At 33.3% G+C, this 26,918-nt stretch overlaps 1 protein-coding gene across 13 annotated transcripts in view; it reads left to right on the top strand.

The window, feature by feature from the left end:
- Robo2 (roundabout guidance receptor 2) overlaps positions 1–26,918 on the top strand; it is a 1,450,478-nt gene that overhangs the window by 1,368,347 nt on the left and 55,213 nt on the right. For all 13 annotated transcript variants that reach the window (XM_070030464.1, XM_070030463.1, XM_070030462.1 and 10 more), the window contains 6 exons: positions 3,785–4,016; positions 6,885–7,009; positions 9,853–10,024; positions 16,436–16,618; positions 22,528–22,570; positions 23,963–24,090. In XM_070030464.1, the coding sequence (XP_069886565.1) occupies positions 3,785–4,016; positions 6,885–7,009; positions 9,853–10,024; positions 16,436–16,618; positions 22,528–22,570; positions 23,963–24,090 (883 nt within the window). The remainder of the gene's footprint in view (positions 1–3,784; positions 4,017–6,884; positions 7,010–9,852; positions 10,025–16,435; positions 16,619–22,527; positions 22,571–23,962; positions 24,091–26,918) is intronic.

Here is a 26,918-nt window from a genome sequence, read left to right as displayed (position 1 = left end):
TAGTCACTTTAGGACACACTGAGTTTAAGAATTTGTAAAATTAGATCAGAATTATATGGCAGTATACTTGAAGTTCCTTTAGGAAAACAGGTACTTATTACAAGTTTGTGAATCCATCACCTTCAAAGACGGTGATGTCCAGACTCTATTACTTTTATGTCTGTTTCTACTGTGGCATGTCTTCAATAACTTCAATAACTGTTCATTAAGTTGGTTGTACACTTATTTTGTTTGAAAATATAAGTAATTCAATCCTTCAACCCATATCACAGGTGTTAGTTCAGGTAGTTTAGAGTCATAAATGAGATACATCACTGTACCTTCTTTAAGGAAAGTAAGTCCAGTGAAAAATGTCAGACTGAAGGTAAATCTATTGCCAAAGAAGTTGTGACTATTTTGTGTAATAATTTCAGCTTGCTAAATGGACAAGGGAGGAGAAACACACTCCTCATCACAGGCTGATGTTAAAGCAGTAGTAGTTAACAAGCTCCATTTCCTAAACCTAATTACTGTAATAATGAATGCAAGCAAAGCTAATAAGAAAATAGTTATTATCTAGTAGAGATCATTAAAAAATCACTTTTGGGGAAGTGAGTAGTAAGGGTATTTTTGTTGGTTTTGTTCAAAGACAAAAAGAATCACAGACCTCTGCTGCTTAAGCATTATGCCGGTGTCACTGGAGAATATTTTTTCTTCAAATTCAACTTTCAGAACTGTATTAAAAGCAAATCAGTCAGGAGCAAAGCAAATTCACTTCAAATTTTCTGCCTACCATGGAGGTTTTGGTTTTTGTGTAGTTCTTTACATTGAAAAGATAATTACTGACAATCTCAAAGAATTCAATCAAAACACTAAAAGCTAGCTATACCTATGCCTCCCGCCTCCCCTTCTTTATAAAGTACCTTTTTCAACAAACAGCTCTAGCGCTCTATGTGTGTTGGCTTCAGTAGTCATTTCTCAGTGTGTGTACTCTTGAGCTGTTCAGAATGTTAGAGACTGTGCTGTCATTCAAACTCAGGTCTTATACTGAACATCTAAAGCACTTTCCATAGCTATTCAATCATAGCTATTTTTTTTCTTTCAGGCTCACAAACTACCATCTTTTTAATTCATAGGACCCCACAAATTTGTGGTAGACTGATTAAAATCTCCTCTGAACAAACATCTTTTTTTATGACCAGAGCATCAATAAAACTACCCAAAAGTGTATGATGCAACTTGAAAAAAGATCATCTGTCCCAAGGCCCTACAATAGGGAGTGGTATTGAATGTATATGCACAATAAAAGTCCACCTATTTATTTAAGGGAATGGTCAGCATTTTTATTTTTTGTTTCTACCTGTAACTGTAGATTGTTCCCTACAAAACTACCCCAACTGCACAAAGTAAAAGCACTAAATTACTAAGCAGGCCATTGTCCTATTTCAGGCTAATGGCAGTGCCCGCTGTAGTGAGCAAGGCAATGTTGTGTAGTAAACACTAGCTTCATAAAGTCTCCAAAACACTTAATTAATGAAAACCAAACATGGATAAAACCAATTTGTCCTGATTTACAGACTCTCTTCATCTGGAAACAGCTGCTTAATGTTCTCCTTAAAAACACAGCTTGCTTCTTTCAGTATTAACAAGCTATTATTGTGAGTTATGTCTTTCTTTCAGCAGATAAATTCACTTAAACCAAATGTGGACAAGTTTATAAAATGTAAGATCACTGTTGTTCTAATATATACTGCAAGGATTTTTTTGAACTTTGACAGTTTTGATGAAAGGTGTCTCTCTTTCTGGTCCTCATATATTTAATAGTTTGCTTCTTGGTAGCATTATTTTATAATGTTGGAATAACTTTTGGTTTTCAAAATAAATATTGTCAGTGTATGGAAGTACAGAAGGGTAGAATAGATGGTGGCCCTGTGCACAGAAAGCTTCATGTTAGACCTGGACTCACTTATTCTTGATGTCATGTCATATGAGGTACTAATTCCAGAAAATCTTTTGAGATTTGGAAGCTATTGGGTGAGTGAAGAAATTCTTACTTGTCCAGACTCATTTGAAAGGTGAAAACAGCAACACAAAGGAATGCAGGGGCTCCTATACACACTTTATGGAGTTTACCAGCTTGGTTATTCCAAACATAGAAACATAATCCTTTGCTCCACTTTATTTTAATTCAAGTTCTACATTTTGGCCTGTTGAATGGTAATATTTTAAACTACTAATCGTTTATCTTCTTTGCTGCCTATCCTGAACAATAAAACATTCCACAACTAAATAAGCAATGTTAGAAGTCAATACCCACAAACATATTTTGTTAGATGTTTGTACCCAAAAGAATGTTGACAACGGAATAAAGAAAAATTGGAAATAAGTGTATCCATCAGAAGATGGAGATGGTTAAGTGGGCAATAAATATCTCCATTATCACATTCTCAACTTCCCCTTTTTCTGCCACTTTCTGAAATGAAGTTATTTCTTTCCTGCTAATCTTGTACTTGATTTAACAGTAAAATATGTCAAGGATAAATTTTCTTAAGATCTGGCTGTTAAACTGCAATATAGATGACTAATTGGAGATGGTGCTGTCAAAGTTTATGTTTAAATCAGGCATTTATACAACTAGCATCAGCCATTAAGAGCTGTTTAAAATTCTTTTCAAAAATTATAAGAATTTTTGTTTGAAGTTGAAAAGGTAGTAGGTTTCCTGTTAATTTTGTACTGTAAGTATATAAAGAGTAAATGGTCCATTTTTGTCTTGCATTTATATGTGCTTGATTTTTATGTAAACACCATAAGTGAATAAAAATACTTTAAAAAGTTCTCTGTGATAGGAATTTTCAAATTCAAAATATCAGATTGGTATTGAAAAATAGCTGCTGTACTTTAAAAGAGAGAAGAAAGTTGTCATAATGTGTTCAGTGAAGCTGTTAAAGTAGATAAAAGCTAGCAAAATAATAAAACATTACTTACTATTGTTCCTAGAAGTAATATTTTTCATGCATTTAAAACAGATATTTTAGCTCTATAAATTTAACCTATCCTATCTTTGTACAGGCATGGGAAGTTTATATATTCTCTTCTATTATCTCCCTGTCACATGCTTCTTTTATTATAGACTAGAACTTGTGACATCTTCAGGGAAAGTCTCCTCTCCTGGAGTCAGCCTCCTCTACACTATAGGCCTTCTTACTTCCTGCCATACTTTACTCAAAAAATTTGCTTTTGCTTAATTTGTAATCATAACTCTATTCTACCAGCATGCTAAACATCTGAGGGCAAGACGTTGACTGTACCCTCAACTGATTTTGGTTATTGAATTCAGCCAAGTTTCTAGCACTAACAAGTAGGGATGAAAAAAATAGTATTTTCAGTGAGTGAATAGAAAGAGGTGAGAGTGGAAATCCCTGACAAATGGTGTGTGATGTATAAAATCATAAAAATAATTTGTTTAGTGAAGGAAGTATCAATCGAATGAGGAAACACAAAGCTTGTCTTGGGCTTAACAGCCCTTTGTACAAATCTATACAACCTGAGATAATTGAATATATGTATAGATATTGTAAAATATTTTAAATACAAAAGTGAGCTGGTTCACACTTCATTTTAAAAATACTCATATGGACAATGTGAATTGAGAATTGGAAAAGTTTATTACAAGCATTTAGAGTTATACTGAATTGGATGACGATGCTGAGAGCTCTGAAGGCTGATATGGGAGAAGAAAAGTTGAACCATTATGATATCTGGCATGCTGATCTTCAGGTTCTAATCTCTTTGGTTTGATTTTCAGGTGGATCGTCAGCCTCAGTTTATTCAAGGATACCGAGTGATGTATCGTCAGACTTCAGGCCTGCAAGCTACAACTTCATGGCAGAATTTAGATGCCAAAGTCCCTACTGAACGGAGTGCTGTTTTAGTCAATCTCAAAAAGGGTGTGACCTATGAAATTAAAGTTCGACCATATTTTAATGAGTTCCAAGGAATGGATAGTGAATCCAAAACAGTTCGAACTACTGAAGAAGGTCAGTTTGATCACTCTCTTCCTTCCTCCCTCCTTCCCTTTCTTCTTACCTCCCTCCCTTCTCCCTCCCTTCCTTTGTTCCTTCCTTCCTACCTTCCTCTCTCCCCACTCCATTCCTTCTTTCCTTTCTTTCTCTTCTATAATTTTGATTTTATAAGCCAGAGACTTTATATGCAACCTAAGTTGGCCTATAATGCATGACCCTCCTTTTCTGTCTCCCAAGAGTCACAATTATATGCATATACTACCACACAAACTTTATTATTCAGACTTCCAACGTAAATCAAACTTAACATGACAGTGAAATCAATTAATTTCCCTGTTCCTTGAAAGAATAGTAAGAATGCATCAAGCTAAGAACTGATTTCCTTTCTAAATTCTAGGAATTTAGGAACTCTAAAACTGAGAGTGTAAATTGGATTTTTTTATTAAATATTTCGTGATAGTGCACTTGAATTGTATGATTATTTTCCCCACATTTTGCATGGATTTAGGTTATTTTTGTTTCACTAATGACAGACTGTAGGAAACCCAAGACCACAAGAACTTCATGGTGACTAATCTAGCCAAACACACAGGCACTCCCAGTCTGACCCATAATTTGATTAGAAGGCTACTTGCATATTTTCACATATTTGGATTTTTTATTTTACCTATCGTTATTTTAATGCCAATCTATGATAGACTTGAAGCTAAAGACCAACTAAATGACCTAGTCCATTTACTTTACTCAGCCTTAAACTAACTGTTGCCGTCAAAGTTGAAAAGTGAGATGGCAAATGAAACCAGTCTCCAGTGCTGCTTTTTGTACCAATTTTGTGTGCACACTTCCTATTAAGAGCTTCTGTCTAAATATATTTCATTTAAAATGATCTACAAAAGAGCTTTAAGAAAATGTATATTGGTTTTACTAACAGGTAGATAGTTGTTTGACTTAAGAGATTTTCATTTAAACATTGCCAATAATATGATATCCAGAAAAATATTTGCACATTTTTTTCATTATCTTTAAATATTTAGATGAAAGAGTTTTAATTCAGTGTCAGTTTATGAATATAATGCATCTTGATCAGTGTCACCCTTCCAACATTCTCCCTTTATACATGGAAAGACATACAGGTTTTTAAATGCACTATTAATCTACTTTAGGATATCTGAAAAAAATGGGAAAAACACTAAAATTAACAATAATTTTTTACCCACTATTACATTTTACCATATGTTGCAAATTGGCATTACTAATGAGAGGTACTTTTCCTAACATAGAGTGTTAGGTTTGACTAGCTTTCACTGAAGTTCAACTATTCCTTGAGATTAGACATTTATCACTGCTCGGTTCACATTTGTCTCTAAGTTCAGTGGCCTGGTGATGGTAACAAATGGAACTAAGCTGGACTATGTCTGCGAACATTGAGCAGTGATTTGTGTTTGTTCACATTTGTAGGATGAAACTGAGCACTGGAATAATTGAACTGTCAGGAAGCAGGCCTGGTGTTCTCAGAATGGCAGCAGCCAGGGCAATGAAAAGCCAGTTTCAAAAATGTTATTTTACAGGGCAGTCTACTTAATAACTACAAGGCAGGGAGACAAGAGGTCAGATTTATGTCATTGTGCCATAGTTTAGAGCCATACTGTTAGTGAAGAGCAAAGTGTTTTGGCATTTGATGGTTGGAAACCTATATCTCAGTGTAAATGTGGTCACACATTCATCACAGACATAACAAATATGGGAGCCATTATCAGCTAGACTTTTAACTATTGGGGAGGGGTACTTAGAATATTATTGAAGGGTTAAACTGTGTAGAGCTGTGGGAAAAAATTGATAATTTTACATAAAGCCCTTCCAAGATGAGAATATCTTGAATTTAAGAAAAAATATCAAGAAAATATTTTTTCAATTTTTGCTAAATTCAGAAGTTCCTTGAACAGAGAGTTTTCCTTTAAAATGAGTATTTCTTAGCTTTCAGGTACACTGAATGGTACCGACTGCAGTTTAATATCAGGAATGATTTCTCACTCATCTCCCCTCAGCATGGTGATAATTAGTTATAGGAAAAACTATAAAGGAAGAGTTATTGTGGGAAATCAAAATATTCCCATTTCACATTTGACCCAACATGAACCTATTTTTATTTTTATTAGCAGGACCTCTTGTCCATCCCTATAAAATAAATTTTAATTTCAAATTATGGACCAGTTTATAATGGTCAATTATTTCCCCCAGGATAAAAGAAAACCATGTTTTCTTTGTTGTTATGTTTCTATTTTTATTTAGTAAACAGAAAACAAAACATTACAAAAAAAACCTGCCAATAATGCTAGCATTGGGTGATAATGTCTGATACAATGGTGGAGCTTATCCTCTAAGAATATGTTTGATTGGAAGCATATTTGTGCATGTGTGATTTCCAGAAACACAGTCTGTTAGAGTTGGAATAATAAAATTCTACAATTAAACATATCTGGCTTCAAATCTGACCTGCGTTTTGGCTTTGATGAGTCTCTTACAGTAGCTTGTTACCTTGTATATAAAATGAGATAACAGTGATTTCTATCCCTTGAGCTTGTTTTAAGAATTAAAAATGACATGAAACTGAGTGCTAGGCATACAAAACACATTCATTCAAATTTAATTGTTAAATGTATTGAGAGTACATTACCTAGCCTGTTGCATTTGCTTTAAAGTTATGCAATGAATTTAAAGTGCTGTTTCTAGAATGTTGTCCCTATTGGACATTATATGCAGATTTTGAACTATTGGTAACTGGAATCTCATATGTCTTGACATTATATTCGTTGTCTGTAGGCAGCACGAATGTATACCACAAAGACCAGCAGTTTGCATTTATTCCAATTCCTTCTTTTGCAGCCCCAAGTGCCCCTCCACAATCTGTCACTGTGTTGACAGTTGGAAGCCAAAATAGCACAAGCATTAGTGTTTCCTGGGATCCTCCTCCTCCAGACCACCAGAATGGAATTATCCAAGAATACAAGGTAAGCTTGGCTGAAGAAGGAGGCATCACAGACATAGTCTCCCAGAGAAACCTCGATGTTATAGGGAGAAGGCATGTCCTAAAAAAGTAAGGCTCTACTATGAAGAAAGACATTTTTTGTTTCTTTTGTATGTTCTTCCCCCATGGTATAACCCCTGTTTTCACTCTATTTCATTCCAGTGCCATGCATCTTGTATATACATTTTTCTGATTTGGGGAGGAGAAGGGAAATAATAAAATGCTGAAACAAGGATACAGGTTGACCCATTGTAACAATGAGATGTACAAGGCACTATGTGGAAAATAAAATTTACAGCTTCAGGAACGGGGCGGGGGGTAGAGGGAAAGGCGCAAGGGAGAAGTTGGGGAGGTGGAGAGGGAAGGAATGGAAGGGGAAAAACAAAGGAGGGGGTAACAATGCTCTATAGCCAATGTACTCATTACCTTGCGCATGTAACTATAACCCCTTTGTAAGTATAAAAATATAGATTTTAAAAAATGAGCAAGTTTCAGCACAAAGAAACTATATATCTTTGTATGGCAGATCAGGAAAAATGCATAGGGAATTAGAATCAGATTTCAAGAAGAAACATACAACTCAACTGGACAGCTAAACTTCAAGACAGAAGAAATTGTCAGTGTAGTAGATTCAGGAGCTTCAAAGATTTTGAGTGATGGGGTTCAGGCGATGTTACAGCTCTCATCCAGAACCTACATTATCTTTATTATTAGAATTCTCAGACATGTAACTCTGATATATGGGCAGGGATGGACAGGAAATAGGAGCTGACACCACCAATCCTATACTGTATGCTGTGTTTATCTATTTTATTGTGGTTTTGTAAAAATATTTGCCTTAATAAAAGGAAGCCATTGAAATGAAGAAACTTAAAAGTAGTAGTTCTCTCAATTTCAACGGATTTGTTAATGTGTAGAAATAGTACTTCTTATTTCATCTATTTCTAACTTTTTAAAACCAGATGTTGCTTAATTGCACTGTTATTTGATATTGTGGGGGTAAAATACCTCATTAAGCGTTGGGGAGATCCCAAAATAAAACATTTTGTTATTATAAATATTTCTAGTTGAGTATGTTCATGTATTCCTGTTCTCTTCACACGAGAAGGCTAAGGCAAGAGGATCAAGAGTTTCAGGCCAATCTGAGCCACATATTGAAATCTCATGGCAAAATAACAACAGAAAAAATAACATATGCTCTAGATTCACAGGAAGAAATCGAGATACTCTACTGCACCGTCACAATCTAAGTTCATATTAATAATCTTCCTATGTTAGTTATCTAGGAAGATAAAAATCCTATGTTATGGGAAGGGATGGGAGGGGGAAACAAAGGAGGAGGCTACAATGCTTGATAAGAAATGTACTCATTATCTTGCCCATGTAGTTATAACTCCTCTGTACAGTATTTTCACAATAAAAAAAATCCTATTTTAGTATTGTTTGCTTGTAGCTTTGCTAGTCTTACTATGTGAAATTCAACTGAATAATTTTACCCAAAATTTTATTTTTATTTCTAAAACAAAATAAAAATTTAAATAGGATTTTGTTAAGTTTAAGATAAACTTACTCAAGCAAATAGATAAACTAAATACCTAGGATTTTAGTATAGATTTGTTCTCATCACAATGTAAACACAGGTACCTAAGAAGAATAAATGTCTTTATAGTAATAGCATAATTATATAGCTTAGACAGTTGTATAAATTTTAGGAGGTTATTTGAACACTGAAGACATGATTGACAATTTATGTGTGTGTTAATAAGGTTAGAAATTTGTTTTGCACCATCTATGACTAAATAACCTAAACAATTAATTTGTTAAATATTGATAATGATCACAATATGATGTTTTTTCATGTTATACAAATCTCATTCCATACTGTCATATACATATATATATATATATATATATATATATATTTAAATATGGGCTAGGCTTTCAGTAGGGACACAAAAGGTGTATGTAAGTAAAAAAACACAATTCATAGAAATTACTAAAGAAGTTTCAGGAACATATCCTTGACAGAAACAAAATTAAGTATTCCAAATTTTGTACATGTATGTAAAATGATAGAAATGTAGCAATATAGTGGAACATTTATAAGATTATATTTGTAACAGATTTCTACCTTCCCAAAGGAAATATATCATCAACTTTGCTTTCTACTCAGAGTAAAATCCCAGCTTCTTAAAATCATTGTATAAAGACTTCCCACTACTTTGTTCTCATGAATGTGTGAAGATATATTTTGAATAATATTAAGATTTGTTAGTGTCAAGTTTAAATATTGGCTTACTTGATTTTAGTCAATAGTGATAACTTGGGACAATTATTGTTAACTACTTATACGTAATTTAATATTTTCTTAAATGAAATATAAATTATTTGGGTATATTCCTGTATACCTCAAATAGTGTTACTTATAATCACCACACCTACAATATAGCATGTGGAAGAATAAATATTGATAAGTTAGCAAGAGGAAATTATATGTTTTAATCCATATCAAAATGCTATTTGTAACCAAGGACTTCTTTTCAGAAATGTTATTACAGGAATCATTGTCACTTCCAACTCATTATTAGTACATAATCATGATTGTAACATATAAATGAACATGATATTGTTTTAGCTTGTCTTATTATTTTTCCTTTAACATGTACACATATCAATACACACAGAGATTGGGCTACAAAATATCATGTACAAACAGCACTATAAGCCTAGAAAACAGAATGGGCCACTAATAACAAATATTTAATCAATTATAATGATCAAAAAAGATAATTTCATATTTATTATGTTTTTACTATGTTTCTGTAGATCTGGTGTCTGGGAAATGAAACACGATTCCATATCAACAAAACTGTGGATGCAGCCATTCGGTCTGTAATAATTGGTGGATTATTCCCAGGAATTCAGTACCGGGTAGAGGTGGCAGCCAGTACAAGTGCTGGGGTTGGAGTAAAAAGTGAACCGCAGCCAATAATAATTGGTAAGTATCCATGTCTGCCATCTGTATTTGGCTGTCAGCTGATGTAAGGTAGATGCTTTTGAGTCAACATGCTAATTATAAATGTGTACTTGTGATAGGGCAGCATGTACTATGGAAGCATGTATTAGCTACAAGGATTTCTTACAAAAATAATTGATATGTAGGTAGGTGCTTGCTGGTGGCTTTTGCTTGTAATCCCAGCTATTTAGGAGGCTGAGATTTGAGAATCACAATTCTAAACCAGCCCAAACAGAAAAGTCCTCGAATGTAACCAGTCAAAAGCCAAAAGTGGAGCTGTGGCTCAAGAATGCCAGCCTGGAGTGAAAAAGGCAAGTAAGAGCATGAGACTCTGAATTCAAAACAGAATACTAAATGAAGAAATTCATAAATAAATAAAAATAGTACCATTGCTTGTGCTCTTATGACTCCAATAATCTTCTAAAGAGTGTAATCAGCAAGAGTTTAAAGACTAAAATATAATTTGAAAAATATTTTTATTTGATTGAATATTAATTTTGGTGCCATTGAAATAAACAAAATGAGAGAGTTGCAGAAGAGAATATGTTATTTCTCCAAGATATATGCTCTCTTAGTCAAAAAAGCATCAACAACCCCAAACAATCCAAAAAAAGGTAATCCATGTCAATTCTTCAAACAGAAGAAATAGCTATTATATGCATTTACCATTATTGCATAAAGTTGTTTTCTATCACCTGGATTAGGTTAGTCTATTATTGAAATACACATAAATTGAATCCCCAAGGTCCTTTGACTATGTTACTCTTTATGAGAATCACCCAAGTTTGCATTATGCAGTTCAAATGGCTTACTGCTGAGAGAATGCAATATGATACATTTTGTTGATTTGCCTTTCTCTTCAGAGAATGTATACTCTTGGTTAAGATTCCTTGAGTCACATTTATTTCTTTTGGAGAAATACCTAGAAGTAGAATTTCTAGATAAAAACGTTATGTGCTTTGACTTGGTAAACAACAACAACAACAAAAAACTGCTGACCAATTTCCAAATTGTAAATCTGTCTACATCTGCCTGCAAGGAAGAAGGACATTTTGTCTCTATATTATCACAGAGAGATGACTTGCCGATCTTTGCAATTGAGCTCACTCTAGTGTACACAACAGAAAACCTCCTTGTAATTTTAAGAAGAATTTTGTTTCAAGACTAATGTTAAGCAATACTCCTTGGGTAGCTTTTCCTTTGTACATTGGTCTTGCCTTTCCATTCATTTGTCCCTTATTACTGATTAGTAGGAGTTGTTTATTCTGGACAGAAGTTCTAAGTTATCATAGATCTATCTATGTATCTATCTGTCTGTCTGTCTGTCTGTCTGTCTGTCTGTCTGTCTGTCTGTCTATGAACTCTGAACTCTAACCCACCATACCAGAAAGGCTGAGGGTTTTCATTTTGGGCTCTACCTTTCTGGCACTGCATGGATTGATAGTCCCAATGAGAAAGGATAAACATAGTACAGATTTCATGTCATGGAGCATCCTTCCTTCAAGAGACTAAATTTCTTTCTCCTTGCTTTTATTCACTTGGCAATCTTTAGCTAAAAACAAATTCTTCTCACAGTTTATAAATTTACAAATATTCAGAGGATTTATAAGTCATTCCTTTTTTGTTTTATTTATTGATAGAAATGACAGAGTATGTTGCCAATTGTTGGGTAATTATTCCTATTACAATATGTAGATTGCATAGGGGAAGTTTTAACATTAAGTCACAATGTCAAACTCTGGATTCTCTGACTTTTATTTATATTAAAGATGCTGAAGAGATATAGGTAAATTATTACTTTTTCTCTCAATTGCCTTTCCTCTCTTAATTAGTCATTCAGACTAAATTAATTCCTTAACCTGAGGGAAAGCTAAAATTTCTCTCTTCTGAGATCTTCTGAGCTAAATTGGAATACAAAAGAAATGATTTACAGATATATATGTATGTGTGTATATCATATTTGTATGAAATATATGTATATATATTACATTTTCATGAAATACATATAGTATGTTCATGAACATATATAAATCAAGAGAAGGAAAGAGAATATTTATAGCGCTTAGAAAAAAGTTATTAATTTCTGACTTTAAAAACTATATCTGAGGTTCAAGAGTAGTGGACCATGCCCACCACTTGAGAATTGAAGAAAAAGGAATTCTGAGGTTGAGTTCAGCTTGATCTATGTAAGAAAACCTTATCTCAAAAAAAGAAACAAAGCACACACATGAAACACATCAAAAGAATAATTTTCTCTGAGAGTCACTAGATTAGGAAAAATTTTAACTATAGTTCTTGTATAGATAGACAGACAGACAGACAGACAGACAGACAGACAGAGAGATAGATAGATAGATAGATAGATAGATAGATAGATAGATAGATAGATAGATAGATAGATAGAGAGAGAGAGAGAGAGAGAGATAGATAGATAGATAGATAGATAGATAGATAGATAGATAGATAGATAGATAGATAGATAGATAGATAGATAGATTAGATAGATAGATAGATGTGTATGTAATGGATTTATTGATGATTCCTGAAAAACTGTATTTCCCTTTCATGTTTCATATTTCTCTTTTCTTTTATAATAAATTCACAATGTAAGTAGGACACATTGTTTCGTTTTGTTTTGTTTTGTTTTGTTTTTTACTAATGACCACCTGGTAGTACTTTGGAGATCTATTGCTCTTGAAGTCAAATAAAATATTGCTAGCTTGCATTATATCCAAACCTTTGTCATGACAATGAGACGGTATGTTATGGCACAGTTGTATAGTAACTTAAAATAATGAAGTTAATTCCTACTATTTTAATCTAATAGAATGCTTTATTTAACTCTTCTATTATTTGAAAAAGACTCAGTCTCTAAATGGATTTTAAGTACTTTCTAATTTATTTTTAGTGTTCTAAGTGTTACCGAATTTTTTTTCTATGAAATACAATGTAGTTAAGTGAATTTTCTGTCTCTAGTCAGGTAATTAGAATACACAATGCTCCTGGGGTAATCATAAAAATAGAATTGTATTATTTGAAATGAGTGCATATGTACACATAAGCAAAGTTCAACCCACAAATGGCTATTTGTTCTCAGGAGATTTATTTTGTTTTAATATCTACTGTTGTACTGAGAAGCATTCTAATTGTTTCTTTAATTATCTTTCCCTATCTACCTTCACGTCTTGTCTAAAAATATTATCTACACAGCCCTTATTATTTAGTTGAATAGTGATTTATTCTGTGGCAATTGATGCTTTTCCTATTGTCTATTTGGTACTGGGACCACATTCCAAATGGCAAGCTCTACTTCATTTCCTCATGGCTTTAAGTAAATCGTGTATTAGCATTTGATGTAGTTAATAATTTTAAATTTGTCTTGTGTCAGACCTTGTAAAGATTCACCTCTATTTGCTCAGTTTAGTCTTCATCTTAAAAAGTTTCCTAAAGTAGCCATCAATCAAGTCCGCACAACTTCATGCAGATTTAAAATCAGGGTCTTTCTTCTCTGAAGTTTTCTGTAGAAAAGTGACTTCTCTATGAAGCTGTTCATAATTGTCTATCACTAAACTTCCAGACACAAAAATGTAAGCAAGTGTGTTTACATATGTGACCATCACACACTACCCCATGAAATAAATTTGCACTAACATAGAATTTGTAATTACCTTGCTTTATAACCAAGCTATTGTTTTTCTAATTGTTTGTATTTTTCATGCTTACCTTACATCATTAATAATGTATAAAATGATTGTGAACTTTTGCACTAACATGAATAATAAAATCTGATGTCTGGTTTATTCTTAGCTCAACAAATCAACTTTGTTTTTCATTACACTCCAGTGGGTGAGAGACCATCTATATCTAAATCTAAATCTAAATCTATATCTATCTATCTGTGTATCCATCCATCTATCATCTAATTATTTATCTACATATAATACAGGGTCATCACTGGTTAGGTGCATTCTTGTATATGCTCAACTTAATCCAGCTGACAACAGTTTCAAAATAATGATATACCTTGTCTAACATAAACATCCCAAACTCTGCATTATATTTTATGACGTTTTATACAATAACTGTTAAGATTTTTCTCTTTGCTCTATAAGGCTCTTTTTTTTCTATAACTATTATGATATTTAAAATAAGAGCTACTTAAATTATTCATTTTATTTATTCATGTATTTATGAAATTTGAGCTCAAGATTTTGAAATCAGCCTTGTGCTTGATGTACAGTCTACCATACCACTTTTGCCATACCTACTCCTATTTTAGTTTAATCATTTTTTAATACAACCTCACATATTTGCCCTAGGCTAGCCTCTGACTACATTCCTCCTATTAATGTCTTCTATGTAGTTGGGGTTGTAATTGGGAACCTCCATGCTTAGTGTATCAGTTGAGATGACTCTTATGAACTCTATGCCTAGACTGGCCTTAAACCTTAGTTCTCTAATTCCACCTATAATGAGATTAGACCTATGAGCCATTGTGTCCATCTAAAGATATATGCTATGTTAAATATATATGTGCACATATACATGTGTGCATATGTACATATATGTGAACATGTGCATATATACATGTCTGTATATGTGCATATAGCTATAAATACATGTTGCTTATGAGTATGCTACGTAACAAGAAAAATGTTTACATAAGTTAATTTAATCTTTAGATCTGGATCAACACAAGCTTTTAGTAATACCATATAAGTATCTATAACAGAATGCTAATGACTATAATAAACAAAGCCTTCATTTTTATATATTTATCAAATGTTTTTGTTATTTATTTGAACATGGGTGAGAAGAATGGGTGATATGTTTTCCATTCTCTACTGTCATTCAGAGATCTTGGACTCTTCCTGAGCACTCAGAAACATACTACCTTCTGCGAAACACTGTGTTTCTGTCTAATGATAAGGAAAGATTGAGTTACCAATAATTGCCAAAAAATGTCACAGGTTAGAGTTTGTGCTTACTGAATACTGGTTAATATTCTTTCAATATTTTCTAAACTGTGATCATTTTTCTTCTCTAAAAATTATAAACAATGTCATTATCAAATCACTTATATCTTGTAAGTTTCTCAAGTCTAGAGAATTTATCACTCATGTCTGTGAAAAGTTTAAGGTATCCTTTAGTATTATATCAGTCATAATTTTGAATACAAAACTACCATATCCCCATTTGTCTCTTTATATACAAGATCTCAATAAATCCTCTCAAAATCCATGAAGTAGATATTATTGTTGCCAAGGAGACTTGAAAGGTTTAAGTTCCTTACATAAGCTTACTGCTTAGTTAGCTAGTAAATAGCAAAGATAATGTTCCATGAAAATTCCACATTCCTGTGTGGGATATTTTAAAATATGATACATAGTGTATATGTGTGTGCAATATGTTACACATGTGTACTGTTTTATGTATGTTATATATATGTAGCACTTGTGTTATATATGTTTGTATGTTCACATATATATGAAACTTACAAATTACCTCTTGTAAGGATTTCATTAGCTACTGATTAGATCTTATATTTATACTTTAAATAAAAATCTCTGGATCTAAACTTCTTAATCCATGAACTAAGGGCTAAGTCTTTGTTCTTTATTATATGATGAGTCCTTGAATTTAAATGCTATTAAAGATAGATTGAGATTTTTCTTAATTCTCTCTAAGTGATACACATAACCACCACTAGAATAATCTTAATCCAAATTTAAATGTATGTTTTAGTTACAGTTGGTCTTTTCCTTCAGAGCTCACATAGATTGTCAAATTAGTTTCGGATACTATAGGAGCACATTCATGTATACTCTGAAATTTTAATTATGCATACTGATTTCTATGAAAGAAAGCTTTCATAAGTATTATTATTTTATGTACTAGTTTTCATGTTTGCTATAAAAATTAAAGTATAGTTGTATGAATAAAATATTTGGTGGGCTATTAAGGGTAATATAAATTGACATTAATCTTTAACTCAAGTATTTGAATATGGGCAGTGCCATATCAATTCGGAATACTGATATCAAATAACTCTTAACCTAATTCAAGGAAAGTTGTTATTTCACTTCAGAGTATTTGTTTGAATCATTGTATATAAGGCTAGAAATCAAGAACTGGTTCTGAATCTGTCCAGAGCAAACCAAAAAGAATAATGTTCTTAGCCACACTTTCACACACATAATTTGCCTCTTCTTAATACACTCACAAAAATGCTGAACAGCAGTTGTGATAAGAGCAGGTAAAAACAAAACAAAATAACAAAAAATAAAGTTATTACCTGAGCTTGAAGGGATCACCTGTGCACTGGGCATAGCATATACATGTTTCTTTCTTTCTTTATCTTAATCCATACTAACTCCATCATGTTATCCATAGGGGGACGTAATGAAGTTGTCATTACTGAGAACAACAACAGCATAACTGAACAAATCACTGATGTCGTAAAGCAACCAGCCTTTATAGCTGGTATTGGTGGTGCCTGCTGGGTAATTTTGATGGGATTTAGCATCTGGTTGTACTGGCGAAGAAAGAAGAGAAAGGGTCTCAGTAATTATGCTGGTAAGAGACTATTTTCAGCTATGTGAACTACTTATCTTTAGGAATGTAATGAAATGAGAAAGAGGAATGGAACTGGATAAGAAACAAATAATTTTTGCTTGTTTTAAGAACCTGGTCTGTAAAATGCAATTATAAGCAGCATGCTTCAGTGCCTTGCTCTTGACCATATCGCTTTTTGACCACGGGCAATCTCTTTTCTTCTGTGTTCAGTGAAGTTTAACAAGTATACATGACAATAAAAGGCTCAAATGTTTTCCCTAACTTGTTCTTCAAAAGTACAGATGTATATATACATACAGAATGTATAGAATATACATATAGAATGTCAGAAGACATTCTATGAGGAATGTTAAGAACACTATTTAAATGCTCACTAACGATCAGAAAAAATAGCATTTACTATGTCAGAATGCAGGTTACACTGGAAAATGTCCCAGATAAAGAATATAATAAGCAAAAATCTCACTAGAATTTAAAAAACAACTGATGAGACATTAATTCCGAGATTTACTATTCATTTAAATGAAATGTTTTTGGAGGAAGAAGCAGAAGGAAGCAAAGGGAAAACAATTCAGGAAATGAATGTGACCAGTGAAAATGCTAAATGATCTTTGGACATTTAAAATTGTTTTCTTCTTAGATCTAAGATAGAGTTTGAAACACGTGAGAAATTATAGCTTTTAAAACTTTCAGAAATTCTAAAGGAGAGAGAGAAAGAATGAAAGGAGAGAGGGAGGGAGAAAGAAAGAGAAGCCAACAGAAGCAGAAAAGAGAAAAGAGATAGTGGTTAGGATACTAACTTATGATTCAATATATTTTGATTATTCATTTAACCACAACCACTATACAAGTCATTCACAGTTTTTAAACTTTATAAAATTTTCAAGGGGACAAATTTAATTTATCATCATCCCCAACACACTTTTTTAAGTTTTGAGATACTGTATTCAGTCTTCTGTTATTAACAAGCAATAAAGCAGTCATCAATATGAGTTATTCAGAATTGTTTCTTCTTACCAAATAATAGAAACAGAAGATTGAAAATAATGTCTAGTTAGTATAAAAATGAAGCACTTGATTGTTTTGCTTGTTACCTGGCAGCATTAAACATAAAAATTCGATGATAATATTGTGTATCTGTATCGTATGAAGATAAGATCTCTTGGCTTCTGGCCAGGATAACTTTCCAGAAAGGACTAGAGAAAGGAGCATAGCATAACCACTGGCCAGTGGCTTCCATGTTGGATGACAGGTCATCCGTCTGCCATTTTCTTTTCAGGCTACTTAATGCCTGGTTCCTTATACTTTGTCACCACCTCAGTACTAAATCACTAAATACCTGAACAGATACTGAATAGAGTAACTTCTTAGTGTCAGAATCAACATTCACATTCTGCAGTGCATCTTCTCATGTGCAGTCTAGTTCCTATTCATCTCTGAAAACAGTGTCCATGAACCTATCAATTTAACTAATCATTAAGATGCATTTCATTTTTGACACACTCATAACAATCTTATGAAACATAAGGAAAAACTGATTTCACTCAAGGACAATATTTATCCTTTTATCAAGGACAGTATTTATCCTTTCACGTGACTTTAGTGATATTAGAAGATAGACATTCAAATCACAGCAAAGTTCTAATATATCCTCATGTGATTAGTGCCAGTTAAACCTCCAAATTTCTTCATTCACTCACTTTTTTTTGCCAGTCCTGGGACATGAACTCGGGGCTTGGGCACTGTCCCTGAGCTTCTTTTGGTCAAGAATAGCATTGTACCACTTGAGCCACAGCACCACTTCTGGCCTTTTCTGTTTATGTTGTACTGAGGAATGGAACCCAGGGCTTCATGCATGGTAGGCAGGCACTCTACAATTGGGCCACCTTCCCAGCCCTCACTCACTTCTTATAAATAAAATAGTTCTCATAACTAGAAGGTTTATACTTTTAATATAAATACATTGGAAGGACTTTTCTTCTTTTTATTTTTCACTGTTCCTTGCAAACCCTATGAAGTTAATTTTAAAACATCAATTGGTTATTGAGCTTGACACAAATAGTACATTTCCTATTGTCATTTCTCATCTTGATTGATACTCATCTGCTTCAGGAAAACCTGCTAATTCAGGATGTTCAGTGCCTTTCAAATATTTTGAAAAAGGCCAAGTCACAGAGAGGTCTTTCAAAATTGATAGAGGGTTGACTCTCAGAATGGATTTCCCTTCAGCTAGTAATTCACCTCTAGCAACATTACTCTCTTCCAAATGAGAAGCAAATGAAATTTTTCCAAACCACAGGGACGTAGCATTGCATTTCTGACTTGTGATAATTACTACATATTTTCCATCCAAATAACCTGTCTTCCGTTTTTTCAACTTTTTACATTTTCATACAACTTAAAGCATAAGATATTTTTAAATAATATTGAATGGTAGAATGTGTGTTAATCATGTACTCATATTTCTGAAATTTCATAAATTAGAACATGAATTATTTTAATAGTACCAAGAGTACTTGATGGACTATTTTTTCTGAACTGTTTTGTGTAGAATATACTCTGCACATGTTTTCTATAGAAAGTTTATAAATTACTGCTCTGAGAATCTTATAATTTATAAGCATGAAAACAGAATCCAGTCATATTCAAGCAATGTGATCTTACTCACAAGATGAAAACTATAAAGATTTCATATTTTCATTACCTAATAGGTGTTTATAAAGTTTCACATCCATAGTCTCTTCATAACTTCTAATTGCTGATTCATAATAGCAGTAAAAGATTTTTAGTAGAGTCCATTTGGATTCAGCCTTTTAACTAATTTACAGTTTAACTTGTTGAGAAGAAAATTGTTTGGGAAGGAACAGAGGGATGAGGGAGACGAACAAAGGAGATGAATCTGATCAGGGTACATTGTATGCTTATATGAACATGTTAAAATGAAACCTTCTTGTACAACTAATTAATGCTAATAGAGGAAAATATATAATAAAATAATTTTAGCTCTAGATTATTTTTCAAAACTCCAGTTGTAACTATAAACCTTTGATATAATTCACATTTATTAGAAGACATGTTCTCTTAATAGATTTACAATAAGTAGAATTGTAAAGCTAATCAAATTTGATTTCAGAATTTTCTTCGACACATACTTTTTAGATCCAAGTATCTTCTTAACCAACAGAGATACAATAGAGACAGTATGCTTAGTGGTAGACATAGGACTGTCTTGTGGGGTAAGACTTAACTATGGCCAACAAGCCTTCCACTTAACTCATGTTGACAAGCATTGGTCATTGACTTTTATCATGGCTGCTTTTTGAATAACTTTATTATAGAAATATATTAAAAACTTACAAAAGCAAAAGAGAGATTGCTACTCAGTGTTGATACTTTTTAGGGGTCAGAGGATGTAACTTATTTATACTAGAACACTAATGGTTTAAACTCTTACTTGTATGCACAAGTTACTTAAGTTTTTCAGTTCCTATGACAAATAGGACAGATAGAACAAAAGTTATTCCTGAAACTGACATCCTGCTTGGAGCAGTAGGCTGTGTTATATATCTTTGTTTGTTGAGCACTAAAAATCCTCTTGTCCCTAAATGAAGATTTCCTGATAATTGGAAAAATATATTTATCTAGGCTGTTATGAGATCAAACAGAATTAAAAAGAAGTTTGGACAGAAAATATTAGGAGAATTTTTATTTGCAGTAAATATTGGATCATGTTTACTGTATTGATGAATAGAAAAATAAATAATACAAATTTGAAAAAAGGTTATGTGGTTTCATGAATCGAATTGGCAAATATATATCACATGTACCTATATTACTGCATGGTAATTTTTATGAAGACTATTTGGGTCTTTAAAAAGTTATGCTATACATCATTTATTATTTATAATTATTGACAGCCAAAATTATAAAGAAAAAATATTTTGACTTCTAAACTGAAAGTTTGTATTTTATGATTATTCCTTAGGAAAAACTTTTCATAAAATTTAGTAAATGCAAACAGTTTAGCATGAGCAAGCAAATTTACAAAATTCTAAATACTTCATATGCATGTTTTAAAGAAATTGGTGGCATATAAATTATTTAACAAGGGTATCCAAAAGCAGCCAAATGATTAGATAGAATTTTTATGTTCTGATTATTTGGGTTGAATTAGTGCTTATTAAAAGAGGTTTAATTTCCATTCATATTTGAGCAATGGTTTGTCAGGAAGGGGAATGAGTTTTGGCTGCAACATTATAGTTTTCATTCAGAATAGGAAAGGTGACTTGGTAGAGATAGGCATTCTAAACACTTCCTTACCTCAGAAGGGCAATTTAGCTCCTAGTTGTATTTTTCTCCTGCTTTTTGTAGTTCTGGATGGCATGAGATTAGGGTTAATCCTGTCAAATAATATTGAAAGTACTTTGTGTGCTCTCCTTGCTAAATCTGTTAATATTTCCATGAAATTGCAATAAATTTGAATTATATGCCATTCTAAAATTTTTTAGTTCTTAACTAAACCGAACTGAACCTTTGCACTGTTCAGTTAGGCTAAGAACTTTCACATGTTACAAATGAACGCTCTTGATTTTTCAAAAGTTAGAAGAAATTCCTGATTTTGAGTCAGTATTTTTCCAGGTTTGTCTCTGGTAGCCCAATCTTGATCTTGGCACAAGTACAGTGCCATATTTTAATGTACTTTAATTAGGAATTTTATAAACTTTTAAAAAACAAATTTGTCTTTCATTTTAGTGGCATGCTGAGCACTAATGGCAGTAGGCTGAGATCTTAGGATTGCAGTTAAAAGTCAGCCTGGGAGCTGTGCCTTAAGCATTAAAACATTAACCTTGAGAAAAAATTCTCAGGGACAGCGTCCACATGCTAAGTTCAAGCCCCAGAACCAGCAAAAAAAAATTATAGTGGCAAAATTTGATGTATACTAATTTCTGATGTAAAGAATTTGCACTGCTGCCTAGGCATATTCAAGTTGGACTGTCAAATTATTATTGTCCAGTGCAGTTGGCTGTCCTAAATAGTTTTATAGAATATAACATATATTATTTCTCTTATTATTTTGAAGTTTAAATACATTTGGTCATAAACATTTTGTATAGAAGATGTTGAAATTGAACTGATATCTACATTCTCTAGCTTATTTTTGACACTGCTTTCATTGTTTTCTGCTGTGTGGAACAGAAACCATTGATAGATGGAAGGTAGTGGATTCATTACCTTAGCTCTTTGATGGGCTTGCTGATGATGTTAATAAATTCTATAGATTTATAGGAAACTTGAACTTGATTATTATTATATACAGTTGGAATCCTTTCAGTATCTATGGTGTGCAAATTTCATTTTCAGGAGCGTTTTATTCTGAATTAATTAGTTTGTGTCTATTGTAATTGTATTTGTACTGCTCAGTTTGTAGTGCTGATAACTTTAATTACATGGATCTATGAAGGAGAGAAAAATGTAATCAGTGAATATTTCTTTCCTTTGGTTTTTGGAAGAATATTTGGTTTTGGAACAATCCTGTTTTAGAGTCTATTCTGTGTGTTGTTTAATGGCTTCTAATTAAGATGTCTCTATGTTAAGTTTGATTTGGTAACTCACATCAGCAGTGTTCTATAACCACTGTGCATAATACTTGTGGCAATGTTTGACATCTAAATATAAATTATCACTTTAATTTAAGCATACATTTGCTTGAAGAAAGGAAATATTCTATTAAAGTTTGAGCAAGTGAAAACTTTGCCCTTAGCCAAATCACTGCTTGTTATTATCTGTACAATTACATTAATTATATTTTGTTAAAATTCCCAGAGGTTTGGACTCTAAACTGGGGTATAATATGTAGTTGTTATTAATTGTAATTAATATTGATTATGTCTTTCTTTTTTGTCATTCAGTTACATTTCAAAGAGGGGATGGAGGACTAATGAGCAATGGAAGGTACTCTAAGAAAATACCCTTTTATTATTATTAATCAGTACTGGAAAACTATGGTAGGATTCCATTATTGAAATAAATGATCACTTACAAGTCTGAGGAATCTAGGAGGAATTAAATGACTTACCAAAAGGTTTAATGATCTATCTGTTGTACACTTTAGAGGAATCAAGTCCAGATGTTTCATATCTCCCAGATGCCCCTGAAGAAATTAGTAGTAAATATCACAAGGAATGTGTTCATTTGTTAGCAGGATGTTTACTGCATTAATTAGACATTAGCAAATGAAGTTGCTGTTGTTTAAGACTCCTTATTGGCTCTCCCTAAATTGCTGTGAGTGAACAATTACACATAATCGATCACAAAGTAAATGATTCATGGATGATGAATAGGCTGTAGATTGATAGGACTGGATTCCACAATTTTGGATACTCAATTGAAATTGATAAAAGCTGATAACAAACCCATATATCCTCATCTATTTTCCTTTTGCCAATATGGAGATTGTAATTAGGCTCTGGTAATAACTTCCAATCTCCCATTTAATCAATATTTTAGCAAGAAGAGATTAAGTCTAATGAGAGCTAGTGAATGTAGCAAGAAAGCAGTTGAATCTTCTTATTGCAGTTTCCATAGAAACACATGTTTCTCTTAGGGATTTGTACCAGAAGGGGTCTATCATAAAAAGTACAATGATTATAGATGTTCTATTTCTTTGTAAATATGCTAATCATATGTAAAGGAAGCAGAAATCAGTCTTTAACATTAAAGAAGAAAATTCTGTATTATATCTGAGGTGAAAGAACTTTTCCTTACAGAGTGTACTCACATGCTAGATCAGATCATAGTGAATCTTTTATTGCCTTAAATATACTCTTGATATTTGGCAATTTAGAAGAGTGAAATATGCTATTGATGGAACAGTGGAAGTACCATTCATTAATTTCCCTCAAGTTCTTTGCTTCTAAATCAAACACAATGGCTCATAATAAGTTTGGCAGCCTAGAGACACAGCTTCATGTGGAGCTGCAGGAATCAGGGATAGAATAGCCCACACTCCTGGAATGGCTGATATGGAACAGTCTGGTATGTTAGGGTTCCCTTGAGGTGTCAATTTGTCATTGGTCCTTGTTTGAGGATCTACTATGTCACCAGGGGCAGACAACTGATTTCATTTGGATGCCAGCACAACCCCAGGCAAGGACTCTGCTTTCACCGACAGGGTTGATCTATATATAGCTGTAATGAACTGCTAACGTTCCTTAATTCTTAAGTCTTCACATTTTAATTTGAAGTCAATTAAAATCTTCCTTTATGCCTTCACCCTTTGTATTGTGGGAGAGAGGTGTGAGAATCTTTATATCACCTGATGATTTCCTTTTTCTTTGGTTTTAGCCGTCCAGGTCTTCTAAATTCTGGCGATCCCAGTTATCCTTGGCTTGCTGATTCATGGCCAGCCACGAGCTTGCCAGTAAACAACAGCAACAGTGGACCTAGTGAAATCGGGAATTTCGGGCGAGGAGGTAAGTTCCATATTTTCTTAAATTATATAATTTTTATTTGGGTTTTTGTTCTTGACTTTCCCAATTCCTTCACAAAAGAAAGCATGGTAGAGAGTGTTTCCTTCCATAATTAAGATATCATTAGCACATATGCTTATGAATGTTGTATTCTTGTAAAATATTTTATTATAAAACTAGCGTATCTACATTATCTTAAGTGAAACAAAGTTTGTAAGGTAGTCTTTACTAATCTAGAATGTAAGTGATCATAATACAATTTGTTTACATGAGTATTAGTACAATCTATGGAAACCGTGTTGCTGATTAGGGCTTGTGATTTTGAACTATATCTTCCACTTTTCTGAATCTTTTCTAAAACATCAATTTATTGAATATATCATATGTAGCTCTCCAGCAGTCACCAAGCATAGGGTATTGGTATGGCAATAGATTATCCTTAACCTGATGTAATACAGCAGATTAATAAATTGGACAACATGTTCAGAAAGAACTTTCTGTAGTTCTACAGTTGTTAGCTTGAATTTCAAATGAGATCAAATGGTGTGAAGGATGTAGCATGCTAACACCTCCAATGATTTGTGCTAGATTTTTCTCTCCATGTTTTAAGAAGAAATATATTTGAATCATAATCTACTCCAACCTGCCAAACTACCAATTATTTTTCTAATCAGTTGCAGAGATGAGTTTAGAAAAAGTTAAAAGAGGAGTCTATGATATCAGTATTTGGTATGAAAGAGGCAGAGGACTGTAGACAGTAAATGAACTTGAACTGCTTCGTCAGTACTGTAGGGGGACACTGCCCATTTTGAGTAAGAACATTCTTAAGGGGATGTTATTATCTGAAGAAAGGATAGGCATTAAGCAAAAGAGAAAAGTGTGTAGAGAAGAAATTGCTCAGAAATAGCAGAGACATTGAGCTTTTCAGAAATGAGTTGTGCTAGGCACCCATGGCTCATGGCTGTAATTCTAGCTACTCAGAAGGCTGAGATCTGACAATCATGGTTCAAAGCCAGCCATGGTAGGAAAGCCCATGTGACTCATCTCCAATTAACCACCAGAATACCAGAGTGCCTTGGTGGCTCAAGTGGTAGAGTATTAGCCTTGAGATGAAGAGCTGAGGGACAGCGCCCAGGCCCAGAGTTCAAGACTCTCTCTCTCTCTCTCTCTCTCTCTCTCTCTCTCTCTCTCTCTCTCTCTCTCTCTTCTCTCTCTCTCTCTCTCTCTCTCTCTCTCTCTCTCTCTCTCTCTCTCTCTCTCTCTCTCTCTCTCTCTCTCTCTCTCTCTCTCTCTCTCTCTCTCTCTCTCTCTCTCTCTCTCTCTCTCTCTCTCTCTCTCTCTCTCTCTCACGCACACACACAATGAAAAAAAAAAAGAAAAAGTAAAAAAGAAGAAATTAGTTGGGACTAGCCACTCAGGAGGTAGCTATCAGGAGGAGTGCAGTTCATAAAAAACTTACAAAAAGAGTTTTCAAATGCAGCATCTCAGCCAACAAACCAGATATGAGTAGTGCCATGTGCTTGTGTTTTCAGCTATTAGAGGCATAAGCAGGAGGACTGAAGGCCAAGGCCAGTCTGGAAATAAAAGCTAGAGACATTTTCTTTAAAAATAACTGAAAGTGAAAATGATTGGATACATGGTACTTGAGGTAGATTGCTTGACTAGGGTTCTGGGTTCAAACCACTAGTGAACAAAAAAAGAACAAAAAATGAATGCATTTTTCTTAACTCATGCCTGGTATGCCCTAAGTTCTGGGTTCCATTCCCAATTTGGCACAAATAAGTAAGAAATTAATTAAATAATTAATTAATTTGCTAATAACTTGCATATAAAATCGAAAGCAACAGAGATGGTAGAAAATGCAGAGAGATTGATAACAAGATACTATAAGTCACATGAAAAATTTAAACTATACTCAGAAGTAATCCAAAGCTGTTCATGGGATTCTGATGAGGAAAATTCCGGGATGTAAGCATTATTTCAAGTCATCCAGTCTGTTTCTGAGTGGAAAATGGAATGAGAGAGTAGGAAATTGGAGTGATTAGGAGATTACTGTAATCCAAAGCAAGAAAACACTGAAAGACTTTTACATATCTAGAATTAAGTTAGGAGACACAGGGCTGTGATAAATTATTCTGAGTGTAGTAAAATCCCTACTGGATAGATCCAGTGTTATATGGGTACATTGCATATGCACGTAATCATATTGTATAAGCATATAACCATACTTAGTAGAACAGTTATGAATACTGACATGTGCTCTTTAAAATATGAGTGTGTCTGAATATAATTAAAGTAATATTTCAAATATTTATTGTTGCACAAATATGATGTACCACAAAACTCCTCTCCCTTCCAATAAAACATAAAATACTCATCCAGGGTATTGTAGGAACGGATAAATGGATGATGATGTGAATGTTTGAAACAAAGCTTTCACATTTGATCAGTGCTCAATGGATGAAATAAGCCATTAGAGAGGAAACTTCATGTCTCTTCAAATTCTTGTTCCCTCTACATAGTCCACATACCTCCTTCAGGATAATCACTTGACAGGAAACTGAAGTTACCTCTGCTCAGGAGCAGACACTGAACTGTTATAGACTGTCATTACACCAGGAAAGAACAGCACCCTTCCTGATTTGCTGAATGACTCTGCCAATAGAATAGGATTCCCAAAGCTTTTTATTTTTAAGGAATATTTACTCTGTGGTTTGTATTAGTATTCAATAAGAACAACCTTTTGTCTGCCTGTCAAGAACTACATACCTAAATATGAGGAAAATACTTTCAGTTTCTAGCAGGTTACATTGACTTCTAAAGTATCGTGG

Source organism: Dipodomys merriami, unplaced genomic scaffold (assembly GCF_024711535.1).
Source record: "Dipodomys merriami isolate MVZ:Mamm:240054 unplaced genomic scaffold, mDipMer1.0.p SCAF_2, whole genome shotgun sequence".
NCBI lineage: Eukaryota > Metazoa > Chordata > Mammalia > Rodentia > Heteromyidae > Dipodomys > Dipodomys merriami.
This window is presented reverse-complemented; position numbering and strand designations above follow the sequence as displayed.